Here is a 21,536-nt window from a genome sequence, read left to right on the forward strand (position 1 = left end):
TTATTGCTTGTATCTCATGTATTCGAGATATGATGTAATTTTTTTCTTATGTATAGGACCATATAGACTCTAGTATACTTGTGTCATAGGTCCAACCATTTATCAAAATCGATATTAGGCAAAAATTCATGTAGTTCTTGTTCATTATTTATTTGGTTTAGTTGTTTAATGATACATTTTATTTTTAGTTGATCAAACCATGAGATGTAGATTACTATTGAAATTGTTTTGATATGTTAAAAATCTTGTTTTGTTTCCTAATTTCTTTTCGAAGTTGATTTTTTTAATCTTCTAACAAGGCTATGTATTTTTTCATATTATCTACTAACAAAATTGTCTTGCCATTATAATTTTCACTCTCCTACAATAAAGTTAATTTTCACCTCATGATATTATTATATACTAAAGCATGAATGATTCTCTTTGATATTTGTATTGTGTATTATTGGAAAGTTTAATGTTTGATCCGAGTATTGAGGTTTGGAATTTTTAATTCTTTTTAGTAGATATACTTAATAATATTAGAGATAAATTTACACAGGGCCTATTAGCTCAGTTGGTTAGAGCGTCGTGCTAATAACGCGAAGGTCGCAGGTTCGAAACCTGCATGGGCCAAATAATATATCATATTTTTACAACATAATAATATATGTATAATTTTACAGCATTTACATTACTTTATTAATAGACAAAAGTTGGTAGATATCTCTAATGAAATTTGTTAAGAGCACACCTAAAATATTGATATGGCTTCCTAAGAAATTTGTTTAAATGTTTTATTTAATATATATATGATGTAACATATTTATTTGAGTGATAAAGATTGTTATCCGATCCATGTGGGTCTTTTTCCTTTTTTTTTTAGCGTTGCAGATTTATATTCACTAATTGATTTTTGTTGGCAAGAAATATTTTTTTATAGGCATTAAAATAACATTCATCGATGAGTTTCATTTTCAGAAAATGAGTGTCCCTATGGAATTAAGTTGATTTATATCTTTTTAATTGATTAAGTAGATAATAATCTCTAATTAAATTGTTGTGAGATGTTTTAATATACGTTAGATAGGATAGTTATTTGTAGTGATAAATATTATTATTCACTCTATGATTTTTTTTGAGTAAATTCCTTAAAAAAAACTTAAGTTTTGTATTTTTCCAATAGAATGCCCTTTATTTTTCAAATGATAAGATTACCATTATCTTCACGTCTTTCTTTCATCGTCACCACCTTCACCCACCATATAGTCGATTATCACCTTTGTCTTATTGTGGTTGCCTTCATCTCATTGTAGCTATCTTATTGTGTTACGTTGTAAGCCACCTCCATTATTGTGAGACCTCCATCGTCATCTTCATTACCTTCATCGAGTTGTCAATATCATGGACTTTGCTGGGATTGCATAAGTTGTGAGGTTACCCTTGCATTATTAATCTGTAAAGTGTCAGCTTAGTTACAATCTTGCTTAGGTGCCGAAGGATCCATAAAAGAAAAATTGATTAATTCGAAAGCAAGCAATAAAAAAGTCCTAACATCTCGCGAAGAGGATAATTTTACAAGCAATTGAGCAAAAACTTGGTTTATAAAAGAGAAAAGAGAGGAAGGAAAAAAAAAAACTTTAGAAGGCAAACAAACCGTCATAAGTCCATAAACGATTACTCACCAAGTGTCGAGTATGCTGGTAAGTTCCTGTAAGCTTAACATGTGAACTTGTGAATCTAATCAACGACCAATACTATCTCAAACCCTCATCCCTTTAGGTGCTACACTAGGGGTTTTGGGATGCTGAAATGATTGATATTTTTCTTTGCATCGCAACCGACAGAAAATAGGCCATGACACGTGAAAACTAAGTCATTTTGGTGAGCGATTACTCAACAACCTTGTAAACTTTTCCTGTTTATAGTTTTCAAACAAAACATATAAAAACGAGGCAAAATATGTTGCTTAAAAATATATATAAGTAAATAAAAGTAACGAATGATCCGTTGACAAAGGTGTTGCGGGTTTGCAATGACCGTCCATGATATTCTCCCTCACTTAAATTATTGATGCTCTCATCGATGCTTGCTAGTAGGCTTTGATGACTGCTTCTTTGTATTATAGGACATCTTTAGGCTCCCAACAGACTTCTATTCGAAGAAGCTTTCACTACTTTACTAAGTACTCGATCTGTTCTATTTTGTTGGGTAGCTGTGTTTTACGATCCGTTAAAATGGTTTCAACTCACTTTTTATACCAGACTTTGGTGGGGGGGTGGCTGAGTTGGAACATTTCGAGAAGCATCTTACAGATCTGAATGGTAGCATTTCAAGTTGCTTGTATAGAAGACATTATGAATATTATACTTGTGCACTAGTTCCTTATGTATTTTATACCTAAAGAACTAGAATGATGCTAGTTGATGCTTTACTAACACTAAGTCACCAACTTTAAACTCCTATGATTCCCTTTTCATATTTATCTATTTTATCTTTTTAGTTACATTCTCTAAGTAAACTCACACAATATTTATGTTTCGATATTATTCCTTTACAAAATGATAGGCTGATGGACTACTCTTAGTATAATCGATCGCTAATGTCTGATGAGTCGATAATTGTTGTCCCGTAATGATCTCGATGGGGTTCTTGTTAGATGCAAAGCTCTACTACAAGTTATAGGAAAATTGAGCTTTGTTCAACAACTTCACCTAATCTCATTTATTGGCACTCATGTAGTGCCAAAGATATTGCTCTATGAGTGAATTTATTCTTTCAGTTTAGCCATCCATCTAAAGGTGGAGGCTTATGAAGAAGTATAACTTATATCCCAATAATTTAAATAACTTGATCCAAAATTATCCCAAGAATTATCCGTCTCGATCACTTATGATATTATGCAAGGCTCTCCAATACTTTTACCACATTCTTCATCATCAACTTGGCTGCCTCCTCCATCGAGAAGTGTAGGGGTGCACCAATAAATGTTGCATACTTTGAAATTGATCAACTGCCGTGAGTATCGATCCGAGTCCCCTTGTTGCTAGTAAGTTTGATATGAAGTCCAAGGAAATGCTCTCTCATAGCCGTTTTGGTATGGACAACGACTTCAAAAGTCTCATCGGCTTCTATTGCTCCATCTTATTTTGTCGGCAAATAAGACATTTTTGAATATATTCCTACACATCAAACTCTATCTTTGGCCAATAGAAGGTCTTCTCTATGAGAGTCAATGTTCGATGAATATCTAGATGTCCAACCTAAAGGAAATCATGACACTCTCTTAAGAGTTCATGTCTCAAATTATTTGTTCGAAGAATATAAACTCTATTCCCTTTAGTATAGGTGAGTCCCTCCTAGACCCAAAATTATCGTATCTTGTCCTCTTTGATTAATTGCATCAGAGTTACTACTTGGGGATCACTATATGGTACATCCCTGATCTTGGAAAGGAAGTTAGAGTGTAGCTGACTTACTTGGCCTCCACCTTCCAATTGTAGAGCATTTGATAGCTCCACTTTCCTACTTAATACATTGGTCGTGACATTTACTCTTTTGGGTTTGTACTTTATTGTCAATCAAATTCAACTAGGAAGTCATTCCATTGTGCTTGTTTTGGAAAGAGATTCTTTTGAGTTTGGAAGTAACACAATGCGATGTTGTTTGTCCTTAGTACTAATCACATTTCGAGAAGATAATGTCATCAAACTCGTAGATAGTGGACCACTATTGTTATCTCCTCGTGCACTGGATACCATCGCTCGGTGTTATTGAGCTTGCAACTCTTATAGGCCACCGAGTGACCCTCTTGTATAAGTACTCCCCAAATAACGAAGTTTGAAGCATCTGTATAGACTTCGAAAGGCTTCCTATAGTCTGACAAATTGAGTACCAATTCTTCTAACACAATAGCATTTATGTCTTGGAATACCGCTTCACATTTGTCTGACCATCGCCTAAGACTGATCCTTGTTCAACAACTCTTATCAGTGAAGTTGCGTACTTCGAGTGCCCAACTATAAAGCACCGATAATAGTTAACAAAACCAAGGAAGGATCTCATCTCTGGTACCTTCTTTGGTGTTCATCACTTCGCCACAACTTGCACATTTGTTTTGTCTATCTGAATGTAAACTTTGTCGATTCGATACCCTAAGAATAAAATCTTCATCTGAGCAAAGTAGCTCTTCTTTATTTTCACATAAAAAGTTCTCTTTGAGAATCTTGAAAATTGTTCTAAGGTGCTCTACATGCTCATCAAGTATTTAGATATAAACGATGATAACATTCAAGTAGACGGCCACAAACTTATCCAGATACTTTGTGACTAGTTGATTCATGAGAGTGCAGAATGTGGCCAAAGTATTGGTTAAGCCAAAGAGCTCTACCAACTCTGGAGGGGTCATGTAGTACGGTGGTCCCATTGGAGGCTTCACTCCCGGCTCTAACTCATGCAATGATCAACGCCTCTACATAATGGTCAAGTTTTTAGTAACTTGGGTGGTATAATATTAGTGAACTTCTTCAATACGTCTGCCACCGTAGCAGGTTCATGAATGACCTATATATCAAGTGGTTTTAGCTTCATTAGAGTCACAAAAGTTAGTTTACCCTTTCATACCCCCTTCTTAGAGCAGATATTTATCATATGCTCTTAGTTCCTCCTTAAAAAATAAGAACCACATATGGGTCATTACCACCCACATCAAGCATAAAGAGTCTAGGAATGACATGGGCACCAACTTCATCATGAACTTCATTCTAAGGATCACTTGGAAGTTATATAACAGCATCGCCATCATGTTTGTGTTTCCACTCTACATCCCAATCTTAATGGGGACCCCCTTTGCTAGTTTGAATATCTAAGCCTTCCAGTTCATAGCCTTCCTTCAACTTGCGTCTCTAAGTTTTGCCTAGGTCTTCTTGTTTCTCGGTCGATAATGAAATTGTGGGTAATGCCTACGTCCACCATTGCAAAGGTTGTACGACCATTTAGCTTAATGTCCATATACATCAACTTGTTGTTATCTTTATGTTCTCCTCTACTTGACCTCGTAATGCATTCAACAAATGCATTGCTCTCATGCGGGGCCACTACATGCCTAATGTCGGACTAGTTGATGCATATCTACCTAAGGTAGGATCGAAAGCTCTTGAGCTCATCGTCAACGTGAGAGAGGCTGCATGCGTACAATGCCTTGCTAAGCAACAACGACTCAATGTTATTGTTGGTGATCGCTTCCACGACGACGCCTCCTCCCGCCATTGATGGAAATCTTAATTAAAAAAAACTTAAATTACACATGTCATTATATTAATGATTTATTATGAATTAATATGCCATATAAACTTTTTTTAAATTTAAATTATATATATTTTATATTAATTATATTAATGATTTATTATGAATATGAAACTCTAATGTTTATTAACTAAAACTTGATGTTATACTTTTAAAAATATATAAATTATTTTAAACACGAGTAAACCATAAAAACTTAAAAAGTCTATAATCAAAATCATAAAGATTAAAATGGATCTTAACCATTTAAAAAATAAGAGATGTATGTTAGAATAAAATAAAAATAAAACAAATTCTATTTTTTTTATTTTTTTTTACATTAACATAATATTCGTTATTTTTGTTTAAAGGCAACGACAAAAGATTATCGTGAAAGAGGATTAAAATAATCTGTGAGGACAGCTATCCACGCAGCTATAGAAGAGAAGTCAAAAACATCTCCTAACGATTCTGGTAATAGAAACAGCTAACAAACCCAAGAAAACGTCGAGACACCATCAAAATGTGATTCCAGATTCAAATGAAAATGTCATCTTCTCTCTTCTATCCCGAATCAAGTAAGAACACACTTTGCCATCATTTACAGTAGAGTTTGATGGCAGTATGACACGATCAGTAGCCTGCAATCACGGCAGCCTACAAGCAGAGATTTCCAATCATCAGACGCGAGAAGAATTCTAAATTGCAAGCTGGGCAACTTATCATGAAGGAATCATAGAATAGCACAATATCAAGGCACAACAAGGCTGATCGTTCTACTAATGTTTGTGTCAAAAATCAAATTGTGATCACAACGCTTGGAATTGATACAAAAGCTAAATCTGTACTCTTAAACACAGATCCTGTAATGCATTTATTTACAAAGGTATAGTGAGTCGCCATATAACCTATTAAGCTGATGTTCTTATTCCCAATCGTCATCAAAGAAACCAGCATCTTTCATTTCCGAGTAGTACACGTTCTCCAAACGCAAATCTTCTTCCTGTATGCAAAAAAGCCACCAAAAGGAGACCATAAAGGATTTGTGATGCGTAGTCATTGTAGAAATATTAGCCTATTACAAAAACTAGCTCAAACCAAGAAAATTCTAGGGACGAAAACATGGAACCAGACCTGGAAAAAATCTGCTAGGAAGACCATGTATAGAAGTGGAAGATAAAGAGAGTGGTAGCATATCATTGTCAGATTGAATAGCCTGTAACAGAAAGAGGATTAGTCTTTTACAGAAAGAGAAAAAAAAGCTATCATAGCTATGGTTTCAAAAAGCATATGATTGATACCAGATCCCAAATCCAGCTCCATTTCCAGCAAGCAGACAGCCAAATAGGGACATTGTATTTAACAACAACATTGCACAAACGTATTTGTAGAATGCCGGTCTTGCTGTTAATGGGCAAAGTAAAAATTCTGAAGAAATACAAACGAATATACAAGCAACAATAAACTAGAAAAAAAAAGAATAAATATGAGGATTACCTGGTAACCTTTCTCTCCACTTTGAGTGGTGCATGAAGAAAATGAAACCATAGACAGCAGTAAGCAACATCTTGTGGATAATCCACAATCCCCATCTTCCACCATTTGCTGTTTTGTTCTTGTCTGCGAATAATGGAACTCCAAAACCAAATATATAGATGGCCTGATGAACATACGAAACTTCGGGTTAAACTTTTATGTAGTAGGGCGATAATGACAGCCTATCCACGATAGGAAGAACTACTAGGTGGAAATTCATAATGCCTTAATAGTATAATAATCGCCAGAGACATGAACTTCCTACTCCATGTAAGGTTAGTTAAGCTACCTGCAAACCTCTGCCATACGTACAGGCTGACTTAACGTAATGATGCATGGATCAAGGTTTAAAATCTCGATTTGGTATTGATATCGGCCATAACAAGGACACACAGCAGATGTGCATGCTTATGAACATACAAGCATTCATGATCATATGTAGAAGACATACATATGCATCGAATATGGCATACACATCCATACACATGCAAAATGACAAGGACACATGAATTGATGCATGCATGAATATGAACAAGCATATACAATTTACACATATACATAAAAGTGATTAAATCACACGTCGAGCAGTAGTACATAGTTAAAAGGGCAAACCTAGCGCAAAAGATTCCTAGTAATGCAGGTCTGGTGAGGGTCAATGTTTGAAATTTACCCATATAAATAAAGGGGTCATTTTCATGATTACCAAGACCTACCCTCCACAAAATATGGGAATGCGTATATAGATTACATTACATACAAAAGTAATAGGTCATGAAGCTGTATCAATTGGCTATAATCTAATTGATCTCCTTTTGTAGTAAACATCATCATATGTGGTGGTGAGATATAAGACTAGACACATATACCATGATCATAAGTTTCTTGACAACATTATATACAGAAACTATGTTTATACTTTGATTTTCTTGTATGAATATAGAAAATCTTGATATTTAGTGTACAACAGTACAAGTTTGAAGTAATTTTGTGAATGATTGTTGTTCATGTCAATGGTCATCATGTCAATTGTGTTGTTAAAAGATGATTGACTAAAGATAAAAGAAAAAAGATGATAAACTTAGATAAAAGATGATTGGATAAATAATGCTCCAATCCATTCACAGATCTTGCTAATTAAAAAGATCATCTCTTGAAGCAAAAATGGAACTACAGATTATTCAGAAATTGTAATTGAGATCAGTGATCTGATTAGTCCTTGATTAATGAAATTAGAATTTCTTTCTCTAGTTTAGCTTTCCCTATACTTAGTGGTCTATATAATGGGAAAAGGATCATAAATGATGACGTAATTGAATGAATGAAAAAGTATTCTTTTTGCATAAAATGTATGACTGGTGTAAGATCATCTTATAATCCTCGAATTAAATTCAAAGGACATTGAACGAGCATGAGGTATCACGCATTTCCTTAGTTCCAACTTTTTCTTACCTTATTCATACTAAAGCCTTAAAGCCACAAAAGAATCAATAATACAATCCTATTATTCAAACTTTTACAAGCATAATACTAACACCCACATAATATCTTAGCTACCCAACACCTTCCTTTAACCTTAAACAACCCATCTGACGTCAAAAGTTCCAGTGATGATGTTTCCTATAATGTTGGAAGCAAACAAATATACTTCAATAACCAATGGATATTGATAGTGTTGATATCAATGGTCCATATTCTTTTGTCAAGTTTTGGTATATGTCAGAATTTGTATTTTCCGTCAGTGAAACTTTTTTTCTAAGAATCAAACATGCTTTCACCAATTATTTTTCTTTGTTTTGTAATTGCCTTTTCATATCCAATTCCCTTGAGCCATAACACCCTTCGAGGTTGTCCAATATCATTCTTTACTAACACCAGCAAGCATTATTACTTAAAGCTCCTTTCAAATAAAATATTATGAAACTAAAAACAAGAAAACTATTTTTTTCCAATCATAGACCAAAAAGGTTGTCAAGAAATGCAAATGAACTGTGGGAGCACATCATTCCAAAACATTTACGCTTAGGTATAACAACATTGATTACCTTCAGTAATGTATCAGCAGCGACGATTACTCCTGAGACAACAAAAGTACGCGTTAAAACTTCCAATCCACCTGCATGATTTCCTTGGAGTAGAAAGGCCAGCAAGCTAACTTCCAAAAGCAACATCCCAGATTCTGTAAACAATGACAACATGTTCCAAGATAATTCCTTAGCAGTAGTACATTCCCATGCCTGCACTCCAAATGAACAGATGAGCTAACATTGAGATAATCTATAGTTATATACATTATGGAAAAGGAAAAAAAATAAAAGAAATAAGAAGATTGTGAGAAAAAAAAAGCTATAACAGAAACTGGCATCCCACAGAACTTAATAAAGAGTAAATATGGCACCATCTTGCTGGAAACAGGCTCCAAGGTTAACCACAAAACAAGGATTTAAATTTCATCAGCAGGCATCACGTGGCCAACCATTAGAATGGCATACGTTGGTGTGCAAGCAATGCAGATAGTAAGCATACTTTGGTGTGCCAATGGTGCAAAAAAAAAACATATAAAGAGGGTATCAAAATTTAAAAAGTACAGCTCTTCTTTGCAGGTTGCTCCTCTCCTCTATGTCCTCTTCTCTCCTTGACAGACACCACCATGGCAAGCTACAGCTGGCATTCTCAAAAGATAAGGGTTGTGACCCAATGAACTAAGGCATTGAATCGATTTAGAGAAGATCAGTCTAAACCTAGTTATTAAGATAAAATCTATAACAGTTCAATTCAATCAACTCTCAACCGAATTAATCCAGTCCATCTAAAAAACAATGAAAAAAGCCCTTCTGTTAATTCGTTTTTAATTGAGAAAGGCTAGAGAGCCATTACATTATAAAATATTTTCTAAACTGTTTTGCTTTAATGGCTGAAACATCCCTACTTAAGATATAATTTCTGCATAGAAATGGTAAATAGTCTTCCATGTCATATACCATGAAATGATGATTGAACCATGAGAATCAAGGTTAGCTATATAATGCTTATGCAGTTGAACCTAAATGACCATAGCAAATAGATCTCAGAGTTACTGTAGCTTAATGTAGTCTCGCAATACTTCTGGTTCTATGGCACTGTTAGCAATTACTATAGCTAAAAATTATCATTATGTAATTGGGAATTAAACCAAAGATTAGTTCTGTTGGAGTACAATGTTATGTTGTGACACTAACAGCCTAGAATTACAAGGGATTGTAAGACCTGCTTCAATCATCACTGTCCACCTGAGTTGCCTACCCACCTCGCCATGTACAAACATTAAAAAGAATTCAAATGCTAACTGAGAGAGGGAAGCCGGGCACCCAAAAACCGAGAGGGGGAGGTAGAGGGAAAGGGAAAGTGTATGTCTATTTTGCATGTATATACAACATAGGCATATACATGTATATATTATAATATATGATATATACAATTGTACATCATAACAAGGTTCGTAATTTCATATCGTACCGGAGTATCAAGTTCAGCTCGGTACAGTACAATACAAGTATACCAAGTGGTATGCTCTAGCATACCGCTTGATATATATATACATACATATATATATACATACATATATATATATATATATAATTTAAAAAAAAAAAGTTAAAAAATCAGTCCGCGTATCAATCTATTGGCGAACTGGTACGCACCACCCGGTACGGGCGATATCATTCGAAATTTAAAACCTTGCATTATACATTCAACTACATGTCATATAATATACAAACATAAAAATATATGCTACTTTAAATTTGTGATTATAATATAATATATCATAAATATGTTTAGTATAAAGCATAAACATATAAGTTATATAAAAATAAACTATGACTAAAATATCAAAAACATATAAGATGATATTTTAAAAATGAAAAATAATTACAAATAATAGATAAAACTAATGCAATTGGACCCTCCAAGTGAGTCAAACCAACACTTTTTAAGTTTTGTCTCGATCATCATTTTAATAGTGAGTCAACTGATGCTTTGACAACACCTGCCGAATCTTTATTGATCATGGAGCTTAATGCTATATGTCAGCAGCCTCCAATACTATCATTTTAATGGTTGAACATAGTTGAGAACAGCCCTTCTGACAGATGAGGAGTCATGCCTTTTGTAGGCCATGTATCAGATACCTATCAATTGGAATCACCCTACAGCCACATGGAGCCACAGAACCTGAAATCTTTGTTTTGTGTGACTAAAGTTACTGATCATAAGGATAATCCCTCTCCAAGGAAGAGGCTAAAAAAGGAGACTTCCACTACAGCTATTAGATCAAGATTCTCTTTTCATTTATTCTCTCGCCTAACAGTTCAACTTCTTCAAGAAACAAAGTTTGACAGTTTGACTCAGCACCGAAGGAAGATCTCATAAACTGCATTCCCAGCATCTTCATCTCTATTAGGTCTTTTGAGATTTGGAAACTTAGTCGGACTCTCAGACCATTGATTAAGTGGGAGATGAATACAATCAAGCAGTGCCTCTCCAACAACTGAAGGCCCAGGTTAGGTCCATCACATATATGTTAAAAATATTCAAAAAAATATCATATACTAAAATAATTAAAAATAAAATGTGCTAAAATATTGTTTCTAAAAATATTATATAATATGGAATATATTTTTTTATTTAGACAAACAACTAGAAATTGATCAGGTGACTTGCATGCTTATTAACATTTACTAATAAACAAAATTAATGATGTAATATAATACTAAAAATATAAAATAAAAAATCTTATGACTAAGGTTTTGTTCAGTGTCATGCATTTGCTTATTTTTCTTTAGCAATTATAACACAAGTTGTTGTATGTTTATAATATTTTGTAATAACATTTTTCCTTTTTATGTTGTTTTAATTTACATTTTTTTAGCCGATTCTAATCTAGCCAATCTGATAGCAGATGTAGAGTCTTCACCATTGGCCAACAATCATACAAAGATTAATTTTCCAACCTATGGCTGAGGATCAAGAGCACAAAGACTTAATTGTCATGATCAAGTCTGAGTTCGAGAAGATAAATTGTTCGTATTAGATTATTGTTAGTTTCAATTTCTACTAGACATACCACCAATGCTGACAACTTCCCACCTGTTCATTCCCTCCACCATTTTCTATTTTCATCTTTTCTTCCTCTCCTTCCTCTGGAATGATCTAGACTGGAGATCTTAGCTGACATGAAGGTATATGACATTAATTTAGAGAAGCCTTTTTTTGGGATATTACAATGGAGCTCCAGTCGATCCCAATTCAAATGTCCAATGCAGGTAAGGATCAAACAAATTTTGAAACTGTGGCTATCACCATGAGTATTATCATAAAGTTTTAAGGAAGGATACATATTATGACGTGACTAATCTGCTAGCAGTAACTTTGGTTAAAGCATGTTGCTTCACATACCTAAGTCCACTTCATTTGAGTTATGAGGCCAATAACTGTATTGACTCTTGGTTTAAGCCTATTTTAAACCAAGTTGGCATCTAAAATGTGGTTTTTCTTGATCTTAAGGCAAGCAGGAACATTAAGATATGAGCAATAATGTATTGAAACCCATCTAGATTCAATTCTATACAGAACCCAGAAAATGGATTCTGTTCTACACAGTCATTCACTGATGACAATGGTCATCATTTGAATGAGATAGACTGTGACACCCCAATAGTTGGGATTAGAAAAGAAATCAAAACACACAACTTGATTGGATTACTAGTAGCAACTAAAGTCTGGATCATATATAGGTAAGCCAGCTCATGGAAGTAATTCCACCTTAAAGATACTACAATAACATAATTGTCGCATAAATTAAATGTAAAAAAACACTGAAACAGAGACAACTGTCCACCATGATGAATCCGGATACCAAAATTCAGTAATCATGATTGTCTCCAGTTCATGAACATCATTTATCTGTCATCAAGATTTATGGTACAGAGAAATGGAACCATGTATTGTTTCATATATTATCCAGCTTTCCTCCTCAAAATTATAACAATAGTTTGCTTGCACCCCAATGTTTCATAAACTTAGCAGTATCTAGCAAGCATCTTGCTATTTTCATGTGTAATGTTCTAAATCAGCAAAACATAATTACTATCACGGACAAATCTATACCAAGGGTGTTCGATGTAATGTTTATGTATATCTGCGTCTTTCAATTTTGTTCATGCTTTGCACAGCATGTATAGGATTTGCAGTAGGCTTGATAGCCCTATTTTGATTGGCTTTTGTGGCTATTTTAATCTTGCAAATGCAGGTTGTGTGCAATAGTCGCACAGAGGCAAAATTATCCAAAAACAAACCATTTAAGTAGCCATTTTGGGGGCTTTCTATATCTGCATAGTGGTACGGAGTGTCAACTAGCATAACACTCTAGAGCTACCTGAGTGACACATAGCTAGGTGAGCCTTTGGGGTATTGTCTAAAGTTGGTTCGCTGCCTTGTTCTACAATAGTGTCATGTGGGCATTTATGGGGACTTTTGATCACGATAGATCACCTTGAACCCTTTGCAGCGTGATCGTTCAGAGCTTGCGAAGTTTATATTTGTAATTTACATTGTCTATCAAACATTTGTTGAAATGTCTACTTGTGAGATCCCAAATTAAACACTTCATTTAGCTCATCTTCTCTTTTGCAGGTCCTTAAGAGACTATAAGATGTTTGAGGGAAGTTGACAGTTTGCAGATAGACATGCAAGGGTGCCGCATGACTTAAGCAAAATCAGATAAGTCTGTGACATTACTGGAGTTCATTGATAGCCCATTGTACAAGTCCCTGACTTTTCTAAATTTATGAATCAACTTATATATTAGTAAATAAATAGTAATTTTAACTCCCACTCCATGGAACAAGAATTGTGATATCAATTAAAACCTTATAAGATACTCCATATGCACAAGGAACTAGAAAAACAACTAATATTTATAATATACAACAGCGTTGTAGATCGAGAGAAGAGTTTGTTTATGCCAAAAATTTGACTTTTTTTAACATAAAGATGGTGAATTCAATATCCTCCTAAGCTCATTTACATCAAACTTCTCCTATAATAATACATACAAATTTAGCATTGAATACACATTACAACTAATTTACAATAAGTAGATGCAACAACCAAGTAACTATTAATAAGGTATCAAGAATTAATATCTTTTTCTTTATTAATCACATCTACAAATTATTCACTAAAATAAAAATTGTAATAATGGGCAATAAATATCTAACTAAATTTCATATTATCAACAAAATAACAGCAACTGGCTGAAATAACATTTATAACATCCAAACGCTCTTAATAGTGGGATTGCCGCACCTGCACGAGGCACCAAGAGAGATTGAGAACGGTGACGACCCACAGGAGGGCGTAATAGGCCATCATGACGTAAGAATGGCCATATGTGAGCTTCGCAAAGCTCTTCCGTGCCTTCGAGGCGAGATAGACGACGAAGAGGGCCGAGGGGACGATCAACGCGAGGTTGTACGGGAGCCCGTGGCAACCCACGATCCACGAGGACGAGATCAGTGCGCTCCGAGACGATGAACCCTCCGGAAATTCATCCGCAGACTCCGCCGGCGCGCCGGCGAGGGACATCGCGGCCAGGAGTTCCTCCGACGCTCTCATATCCTCCAGCCAATCTTAGGCGGAGATCGTCAGCACCGAGGGCTTCCCCTCGAAACGAAGCCGATCGAAATCGCGACGGAAACGCTAGAAATTAGGGGAGATCGGGAGATCGGAGGGGAATTCTCAGAGCCCTAATTGTAGTCTCTATCTTGGAATCGCTACGAAGACCATTTTACTTGTTTTCTCTTTATATCTATGCGAGCGCAAAGGACTCCAAGTCGGAAATTTTTGTTTACACTTATAAATACCCAATGTCTACCTGCATGGTGACATCAATGGGCTTTCGTCAGACCCACATCAAACTTCACCAGTTGTAGAGACGGTACAAAAATGGGTACTATCCGTAAAAGTATTCAATATTAGACCGGTTCGGTGATCTTGTGGTTCCGGTTCTCGTGCTAATCCGATAAAACATTTCATACTCGTTTAATACCCTACATATTTACCTGCATGGTGACGTCGATGGGATTTTGTCGGACCCACATCAAAATTCAGCAATTACGTAGAAGGTGAAAATAAGGGTAAGGGAAAGGATTAAACCGGTTGGGTGATCTTTTCGTTCCGGTTCGCGCGCTAAGCCGGTGAGAAACCAGCAAACAGGGAGACGCAGAACCATTGATTAGATTTCTACACGATGTGGCTTATGATATTTAGAATTTTTTGGATATGATAATAAGTTAAATGTTTGTCAATTTTATTCGTAATTTAATATGTTACCTTTTTTTTTCCTTCCCCAATCCTTCTATTGCCTACACTCATGTATTAGTGAGAGGTAAAGAGATAAGGAAATCAAACCATTATGAAATCCATTATACTGTTGCACATGAAAACATATCTAGATATTAAAGAATGTCAAAAGGGATGTGGTAATTTCTTTGGAATGTCTAATATTTTGATTAATGATGATGTTTGTCTAAGACAGGGTTGCCTCCTTTCTTCATTCATTTTCATGTTGAGTTGAACAGGAAGTGGTTAATGTCATGGACAGGCTTTGATTCATCCCTTGAAAAAAACCCCTCCTCCTAAGATAAAAACTTGGATTTGAATCAAGACAATCTCTTGGATGCCTCCATTGATGAAGATAATGGGAATGCTTCTATCAGCTGGTGGAAGTAATCATTCCTTGTCTTTCTTGGGGCTTCTTGGGTTCCTTATTTTTGGAATCTTAAGGAGGATGGTTGTGGAGTTCTAATCTCTTTCTTCTGTAATAACTGACTGTTTTCTCCAGCCTGAAGCTGGATTTATTGTTTATATTATCTGACTCTTTAAATTGAAACACCATGGTCTCAACAGGGAAGCTTATTCAGAAAATTCTGCAGTTTCTCTCCTACCATATCTTGTAAACAGCAGCAGATAGCAGGCATTTCGATACACTGGAAACTAGAGACTTGTGAGTATTGCAATCCCATTTCAATTCCAGTAACAGGAGGCATCATATGATGTTAATTTTATTTGGATGTTGGTCTTTTGAAATGCAAGTGTAATTTTACTTTTTTTTTTCTTTGTTAATGTTTGTTTTATATTCTGTGTTTTCCTTTCTTTCTCTCTCTTTTCCTCTTTACTTTCACCCGAATGTGATTCCCAGTGCCCCCAGTTATGCATTCCAAATAGACAAGTATGGCAGAATGCAGGATGTTGCCATGCAAAATATATTGCCTATAATCTTGTTATCAGAGAATATCAGCAAAGTGTCAATTCTATAATCTGAGGAAAGCAATGCAACTTGTTCTCCTGCAAGAGGATGAGTGTATCTTCACAATTGAAATCCATGATACTCTCAAGCAGCAGCAGGACAAACTCTTATCATTAGGCCTACTCTCTGCTGTAATCCTTGTAACTGCTGGAAGAAAAATATTCTTTGAATTATGAGATAATAGATGGCTTTCATGAATGCAAATTAAGTCGCATTGTCATATAATGCATTGTAATGCCAGTGAGTTTAATCATCATACTTAAGTACCATCTTTGTGCCACAAAATATTAAATGTTATGTTCACTTGAAAAGTACAAAGAAGAGCAATAAACTTGTGTTATGCTGAGAAGGAGAGAAGGCATGCTCTGATTTCACTAGGGGATCTGTGAGATAATTTACTTTCAACCTCAAAGATTTCAAAATGATATGATAGACTATTTCTACTTTTTCATATATACAAAAATCTTTGCTTGTGGACAAACAAAGGTAAGGCATCTCATGATGTCCATTTCAGAAGACAAACACCCACACCATATTTGCATCAGCTTTTTCCATCTATTGCATTTGCAGCTACATTCCTTCCTTTTCTCATTTTGCTGTGTTCATGTAGGAAGATGCTGCAGGTGATGAAGTTAAAAGAAAAGGCTAGTGAGTAATTGGTGCTTTAGAGAGAGAGATAGCTGAGGCCCTTAGGAAGCTTTTCAGGGGTCCGGAGAGCTGTCACATGTCTCTGGAGAAATACTTCACAGTTTGCAGTTTGGATTGAGTTATCTAATCCATCAGTCTCGGCTAGTACATGGAACCTCGCAAACCGGATGATGGTGGTGTACTTATCCAAGTCATGGCATTCCATTCTCAAATCCAATGTTGAATATCCTTTTTCCCATCTAAGACAAGAGATTGATTAGACGAATAAAAAAGAATGATTGAATGATGAAAGAAGTCAGATAAAGGCTTCACTAATATTATCTACTACATTCTTTACAGCGATATCAGTACTTCTCACTGTTTTCCCATAAAATTGACTTCTCATGTGTATATTCTACATATAAAAGAAACCACAAATTGACAATCTGTGGATATCATGCATCCACAAGGAGTAAAGATCACCATTGTTCATTTAGTTCATGCCCTCAGAGGCCTTTTTCTATTTGTACAACCATACATGTCAAATAATGCATCATGCTAGTAACTGCAGCCATATATATCTTAAATCGTGAACAATGTCACTAGACAAACTTACATAGGAACCTTTTCTGGTATTTGTCTAGGGGTTCGTACATGATCATTGTAATCCATCCAGCACATGGATACTATGTTTGAGAAGTCTCAACAATATATCTCCACTGAAGTGTGCATTTATGAAGTGAATAGCTGAGGTATTGCTTTGTTTTCTAAAATTGCCATGCAAATTTCATTGATTTCCTGCAACCTTGCTGACAATTCTGGGTCTTACTATTTGTGCCTTCTCCCGAGACATTGTCTCTCTGAACACTCATTATGATCTTTTTTTTTGTTATTCAAGCTTTTGTCAAATCCCTATAAATTAGCACCATTAGATGTGGCTGTAACATGTTATTAGTTTATAGTTTGAAATGTTTTTGCAAAAGTAAATCCATGTACAGTATGAAATATTTAATCGTCAGTTATCCCAATCAACTCCACTGTGTGCAATAGTCAGTGGAAGAGCGACCCCAGTTGTCAATCATATGTTGTAAATTGATATGCTGTAAAGTACTCATCTCAGAACAATGCCAAAAATCTAATTTGGTTGCTAATTTCACACACAAAATATAAACAAAAGCACTGAAGACATGTTGCAAAGTCTTGATACTTGCAATTGCCGGAGTTGCCTCTGGATATCCTTCTTACATCATTATATTCTAACTTCTTCACTTCTCGGGTTCTTTCATCTTGGGATTTTAATGCACAATTATAACTTTCAAACCATAGAAAGCTCATGTATCCGTGTATAATTTCCCCTCTTACCATTGACCCAGTTGTGTGTAATATGTATACTCTTCTGATGAGTGCATTTGCAATAACTTGTGTCTAAAATTTTCTAGATGCTTCTCAGAAAAGAATAAATTCAAATTGAAAATGAGGTGCATTTAGGGTTGAATAAAGAACTCCGTAGAGGTAGTTAAAACACGTAAACTAAAACTTATGCAGTTAGACATTTTGGATATACCATCAGAAGTTGCAGCTTCATACTTAAGCTTCTTCTGTCCATTCAATTTCAGTACCAAACAAATAGAACATATACTCCTTGGACCTAGGCTGAATCCAAAGCAATCAAGTTTTCCAATCGAGCTTCATAACAGAAAGCAGTAACCAGAGTTCTGGATTTGAACCAAACACGACACATCAACTCCTGGATGGCTCCCTTTTACCCATTTATATGACCAGATCATGATTACAATTAACAGTTCCTCGAAGATGACATGCTACCATATTCAAGTTGATTGTTGATCAAGTCAATTTCGGTCATTCCTGAATCTAAACCATTCCCATTTAATGCTCAGGTTAATCACATGAACTTGTTAATGACCAGACCAAGATAAATTAAACTGGGACCTACTAGTTTCAAACCAGGTTCATGTCTGGTTGGCTGGTCAATCCACGAATTTCCACTTCTGTACAAAGAATTTCAAGCAAAATCTAAAGGGATGTTTTTACATTTTTCATAAATAGCATTAAGGTAAATGAAAAATTAACACAACTGCAACTTATTAACATGGAAGCAAAAGTATTTTTTTTCAGATCACAACAGAAGGAAAGAAGATAACAAGAAGAAGAAGGTTCTAAGAGATTTCTATGTCAATCTCAGAATTGTATAATGAATTATCAATTTGAAGATGATCCTTATATGAATCAATAAACTGGATCAGTGCTAGCTAGATATTTGGCATTTGTCTTCTGGGGAGCAAGTCAAACATGAAATTTCATTCTATAAAGTATCTTCTATAAAAACAAGGAATTTCACCATGTTCAACAAGGGAAACTGCACTGAACCATATAAGCACGTAAAATAGTCTAAAATAATAAGAGATAATAATACGCTATTCACAAAACGGAAAAAAGACAAATTACATAATAGATAATATTAATTTGCATACCAAGGAATGAGAACAATTGTAAAGGAGAAAAAAAAAAGCAGGGGAATCTCTGAGTAGACTTGAACATTGTCTGTACCTCAGAAAACCAGTCTCAAGCTTCCTGAATCTCTGAAGGCAATTTTCCAGTATATTTGAGAAAGAACAATCTCCATCCTTCTCAGACATGTTAATTTCTTTAGATACCCTGGAAAAGATGTTTTATTAAGAAAATTAGAATTCTTACAAAGATGGATAAATTTTCTAAGTCACACGTCAAAATTAACAAGCATCCAAAACATGTGATCATGAAAATTCTATAAATACTCTACAATGGAAGATAATGCAGAGCACGAATGTGCTATACCGTCTGAGTTTGTATCACAATGTAGAAGCACTTAAAAAACATGCGGTAATGCTCTCTATCAAAGCTGTGATTACAAGGGCAAAGCTTACATATCTCCACCTGTCAAATGCTGGACTCGATTTACTTCAGTGCTGCAGATATGACTGCATGCATCTGTTAATGCTAACTTAGCAGCAGTATAAGCAATGTTTTCATATGTAGTGGAGGCATTAGCAGTAAGAGATATGCATGGCAGAGGAGGAAAGATTTGCTGCATCAGCTGAGTAGTCCAAATCAGCCTTCGCCATGATCGGGCAGTTGACTGGCTGCTCCTTAGTAAACATTCAGCAACAATCTGTGGATCAAAACAAAGTCCATGCCTTCCAAATTACAAGTCATAGAGCAAATTAAAAGACATGTCACAAGCATATAATACCACACACTATAAACCGCGAACAGACCTTCTCCGTAAGTCGGTTAGTAGTTCGTGCCCAATCTAATTCGGTGATGCTGCAAACAGTGAAAATTTCTTCACTTACAAGTAAAGACAAAGAATAACATGAAGTTCTTGCGATTAATGATGCATAATCACACAGTTCATGCCCCAATATTGAATGCCACTGATAACTACCTCATACTATCATGCTGTCGAGCAGCCCCTGTCACCTCTTTGTACCATGGTGAGAGGTCTGAGATTGCCCTTCTACGCTTCTTCGGCATCTGAGTCATGTCTTTGTCAATGACATCTTGAAACGGAGAAGATGAGTGGTTGATGGTGGTAATGGAGGAGGATGAGGTGCTTTGCTGGAGATCACCAATCGGAATTTCATCATCTCTTTGCTCCTGAAGATTATAAATCTGCTTGCAATCCAAGCGAAAGCTAGATTTTGTGCAAGCTTGAGAGGCTCCAACTCCATCATCATTTGGTATAATCTCCCCATTTGTACAGGCTGCAAGCTGCTCAAAGCTGGAGGAAACCACCTGAGACTTATCATGGAGGGGTTTGCTGCCTCCATGAACCTTCCTTTTGGAACTTTTACTTACAGAATGTTCATTGATCTGACACTCACTCAGGGTTGAACAAGAACCTTTGGCTCCCCCAACATTTTCCATCGACGAAAAGCTTGGCATATTGGCATCAGATTGAAACAAGCAGTGTCGAGAAATTGCACCCAAATCTTTGGGAAATGTACTTTGTTCACAGTGGAAACCCTGACCTACTGCCCACTCATGCTTCTCAATCTTTAGATTCTCCATGGAGTGACACTGAAACCTTGGAAAGGGGAAGGGGGTCTTCTTCAAGCTAAAGAAGAAGAACACTCATGCTTGGGTGGCTGAGAGTGACTGCAAAAGGTGCTCTCCTCAGGAGCTCCTTCTTGGGAGCTATTCCGCAGATTTCACCAGAGTCCAAGCAGCTGCTGGGAACATGTTGATTCATGCTGCTTTCTTTTCACATTATTTTATCTTTCTTCCTGTGCACCGCAGATGAATCAGCCTCAGCTTTATCTCTACGATCGAGAAGACATGATATTAGTTTCTGTCCCCTCATTTACTGATCAACGCTGTGGTGTTTGTAGTGGCAGCAGTCGAAGTGTCACTCGTGGAGCATCATCATTTTGCTTCTATTGTCTGATATATATATATATAAGAACTAAATGGTTAAGAGTCAAGGAGATCAGGGAAGGTTATAAGAACACTGTAGTTTGATTCATATGGCTGCCAAGAATGAGGAAGAGCTGCAGTTGCATGGTAATGTCTTCTTTCTCGTCGAACACAGTCGTGGAGGGATGACACCGTGACGGAACGAGCGGGATTGGTTATATTCAAATCGTTCAGGTTTCTTGTATTATATTTTCCTTCTTTTATTCGATATTTTCTTTCATGTTTTCATAAATATCTTGTAGCACTCTTTTTTAGCGGATTGATTCATAGAATGAACCAGTTTAGTTCT

General features: G+C 35.7%; 1 protein-coding gene and 1 non-coding gene across 3 annotated transcripts; one reads left to right on the plus strand and one right to left on the minus strand.

Annotated features, from left to right (window-relative positions):
* The first annotated feature begins 541 nt into the window (after positions 1 to 541).
* Positions 542 to 615, plus strand: TRNAI-AAU (transfer RNA isoleucine (anticodon AAU)). The gene has a single exon. It is a non-coding gene; the product is annotated as a tRNA-Ile (tRNA).
* A 5,085-nt stretch (positions 616 to 5,700) lies between these two features.
* LOC135648345 (protein CANDIDATE G-PROTEIN COUPLED RECEPTOR 2-like) lies at positions 5,701 to 14,616 on the minus strand. Of its 2 annotated transcripts, XM_065165966.1 has the most exons (7): positions 14,143 to 14,616; positions 8,841 to 9,032; positions 6,760 to 6,922; positions 6,564 to 6,666; positions 6,397 to 6,478; positions 6,171 to 6,265; positions 5,701 to 5,919 (listed from the first exon to the last, which is right to left on the minus strand). In XM_065165966.1, exons 1-6 carry the CDS (start codon positions 14,449 to 14,451, stop codon positions 6,188 to 6,190), a joined length of 927 nt encoding a protein of 308 aa, XP_065022038.1. In that variant the 5' UTR covers positions 14,452 to 14,616; the 3' UTR covers positions 5,701 to 5,919; positions 6,171 to 6,187. The 2 variants fall into 2 exon arrangements, with proteins under 2 accessions (XP_065022038.1, XP_065022037.1); XM_065165965.1 differs by lacking the exon at positions 5,701 to 5,919 and having other exon boundaries at positions 6,014 to 6,265.
* Between the last annotated feature and the right edge of the window lie 6,920 nt (positions 14,617 to 21,536).

The sequence above is a fragment of the Musa acuminata genome, chromosome BXJ3-9, assembly GCF_036884655.1.
Source record: "Musa acuminata AAA Group cultivar baxijiao chromosome BXJ3-9, Cavendish_Baxijiao_AAA, whole genome shotgun sequence".
Classification (NCBI taxonomy): Eukaryota; Viridiplantae; Streptophyta; class Magnoliopsida; order Zingiberales; family Musaceae; genus Musa; species Musa acuminata.

Coding starts and splice junctions, on each gene's coding strand:
- LOC135648345 (XM_065165966.1), bottom strand. CDS start 14,451: ATGAGAGCGTCGGAGGAACTCCTGGCCGCGATGTCCCTCGCCGGCGCG. Junction 6,923..8,840: donor CTGCTGATACATTACTGAAG/GTAATCAATGTT, acceptor TATGTTCATCAG/GCCATCTATATATTTGGTTT. Junction 6,667..6,759: donor GTGGAGAGAAAGGTTACCAG/GTAATCCTCATA, acceptor GCCCATTAACAG/CAAGACCGGCATTCTACAAA.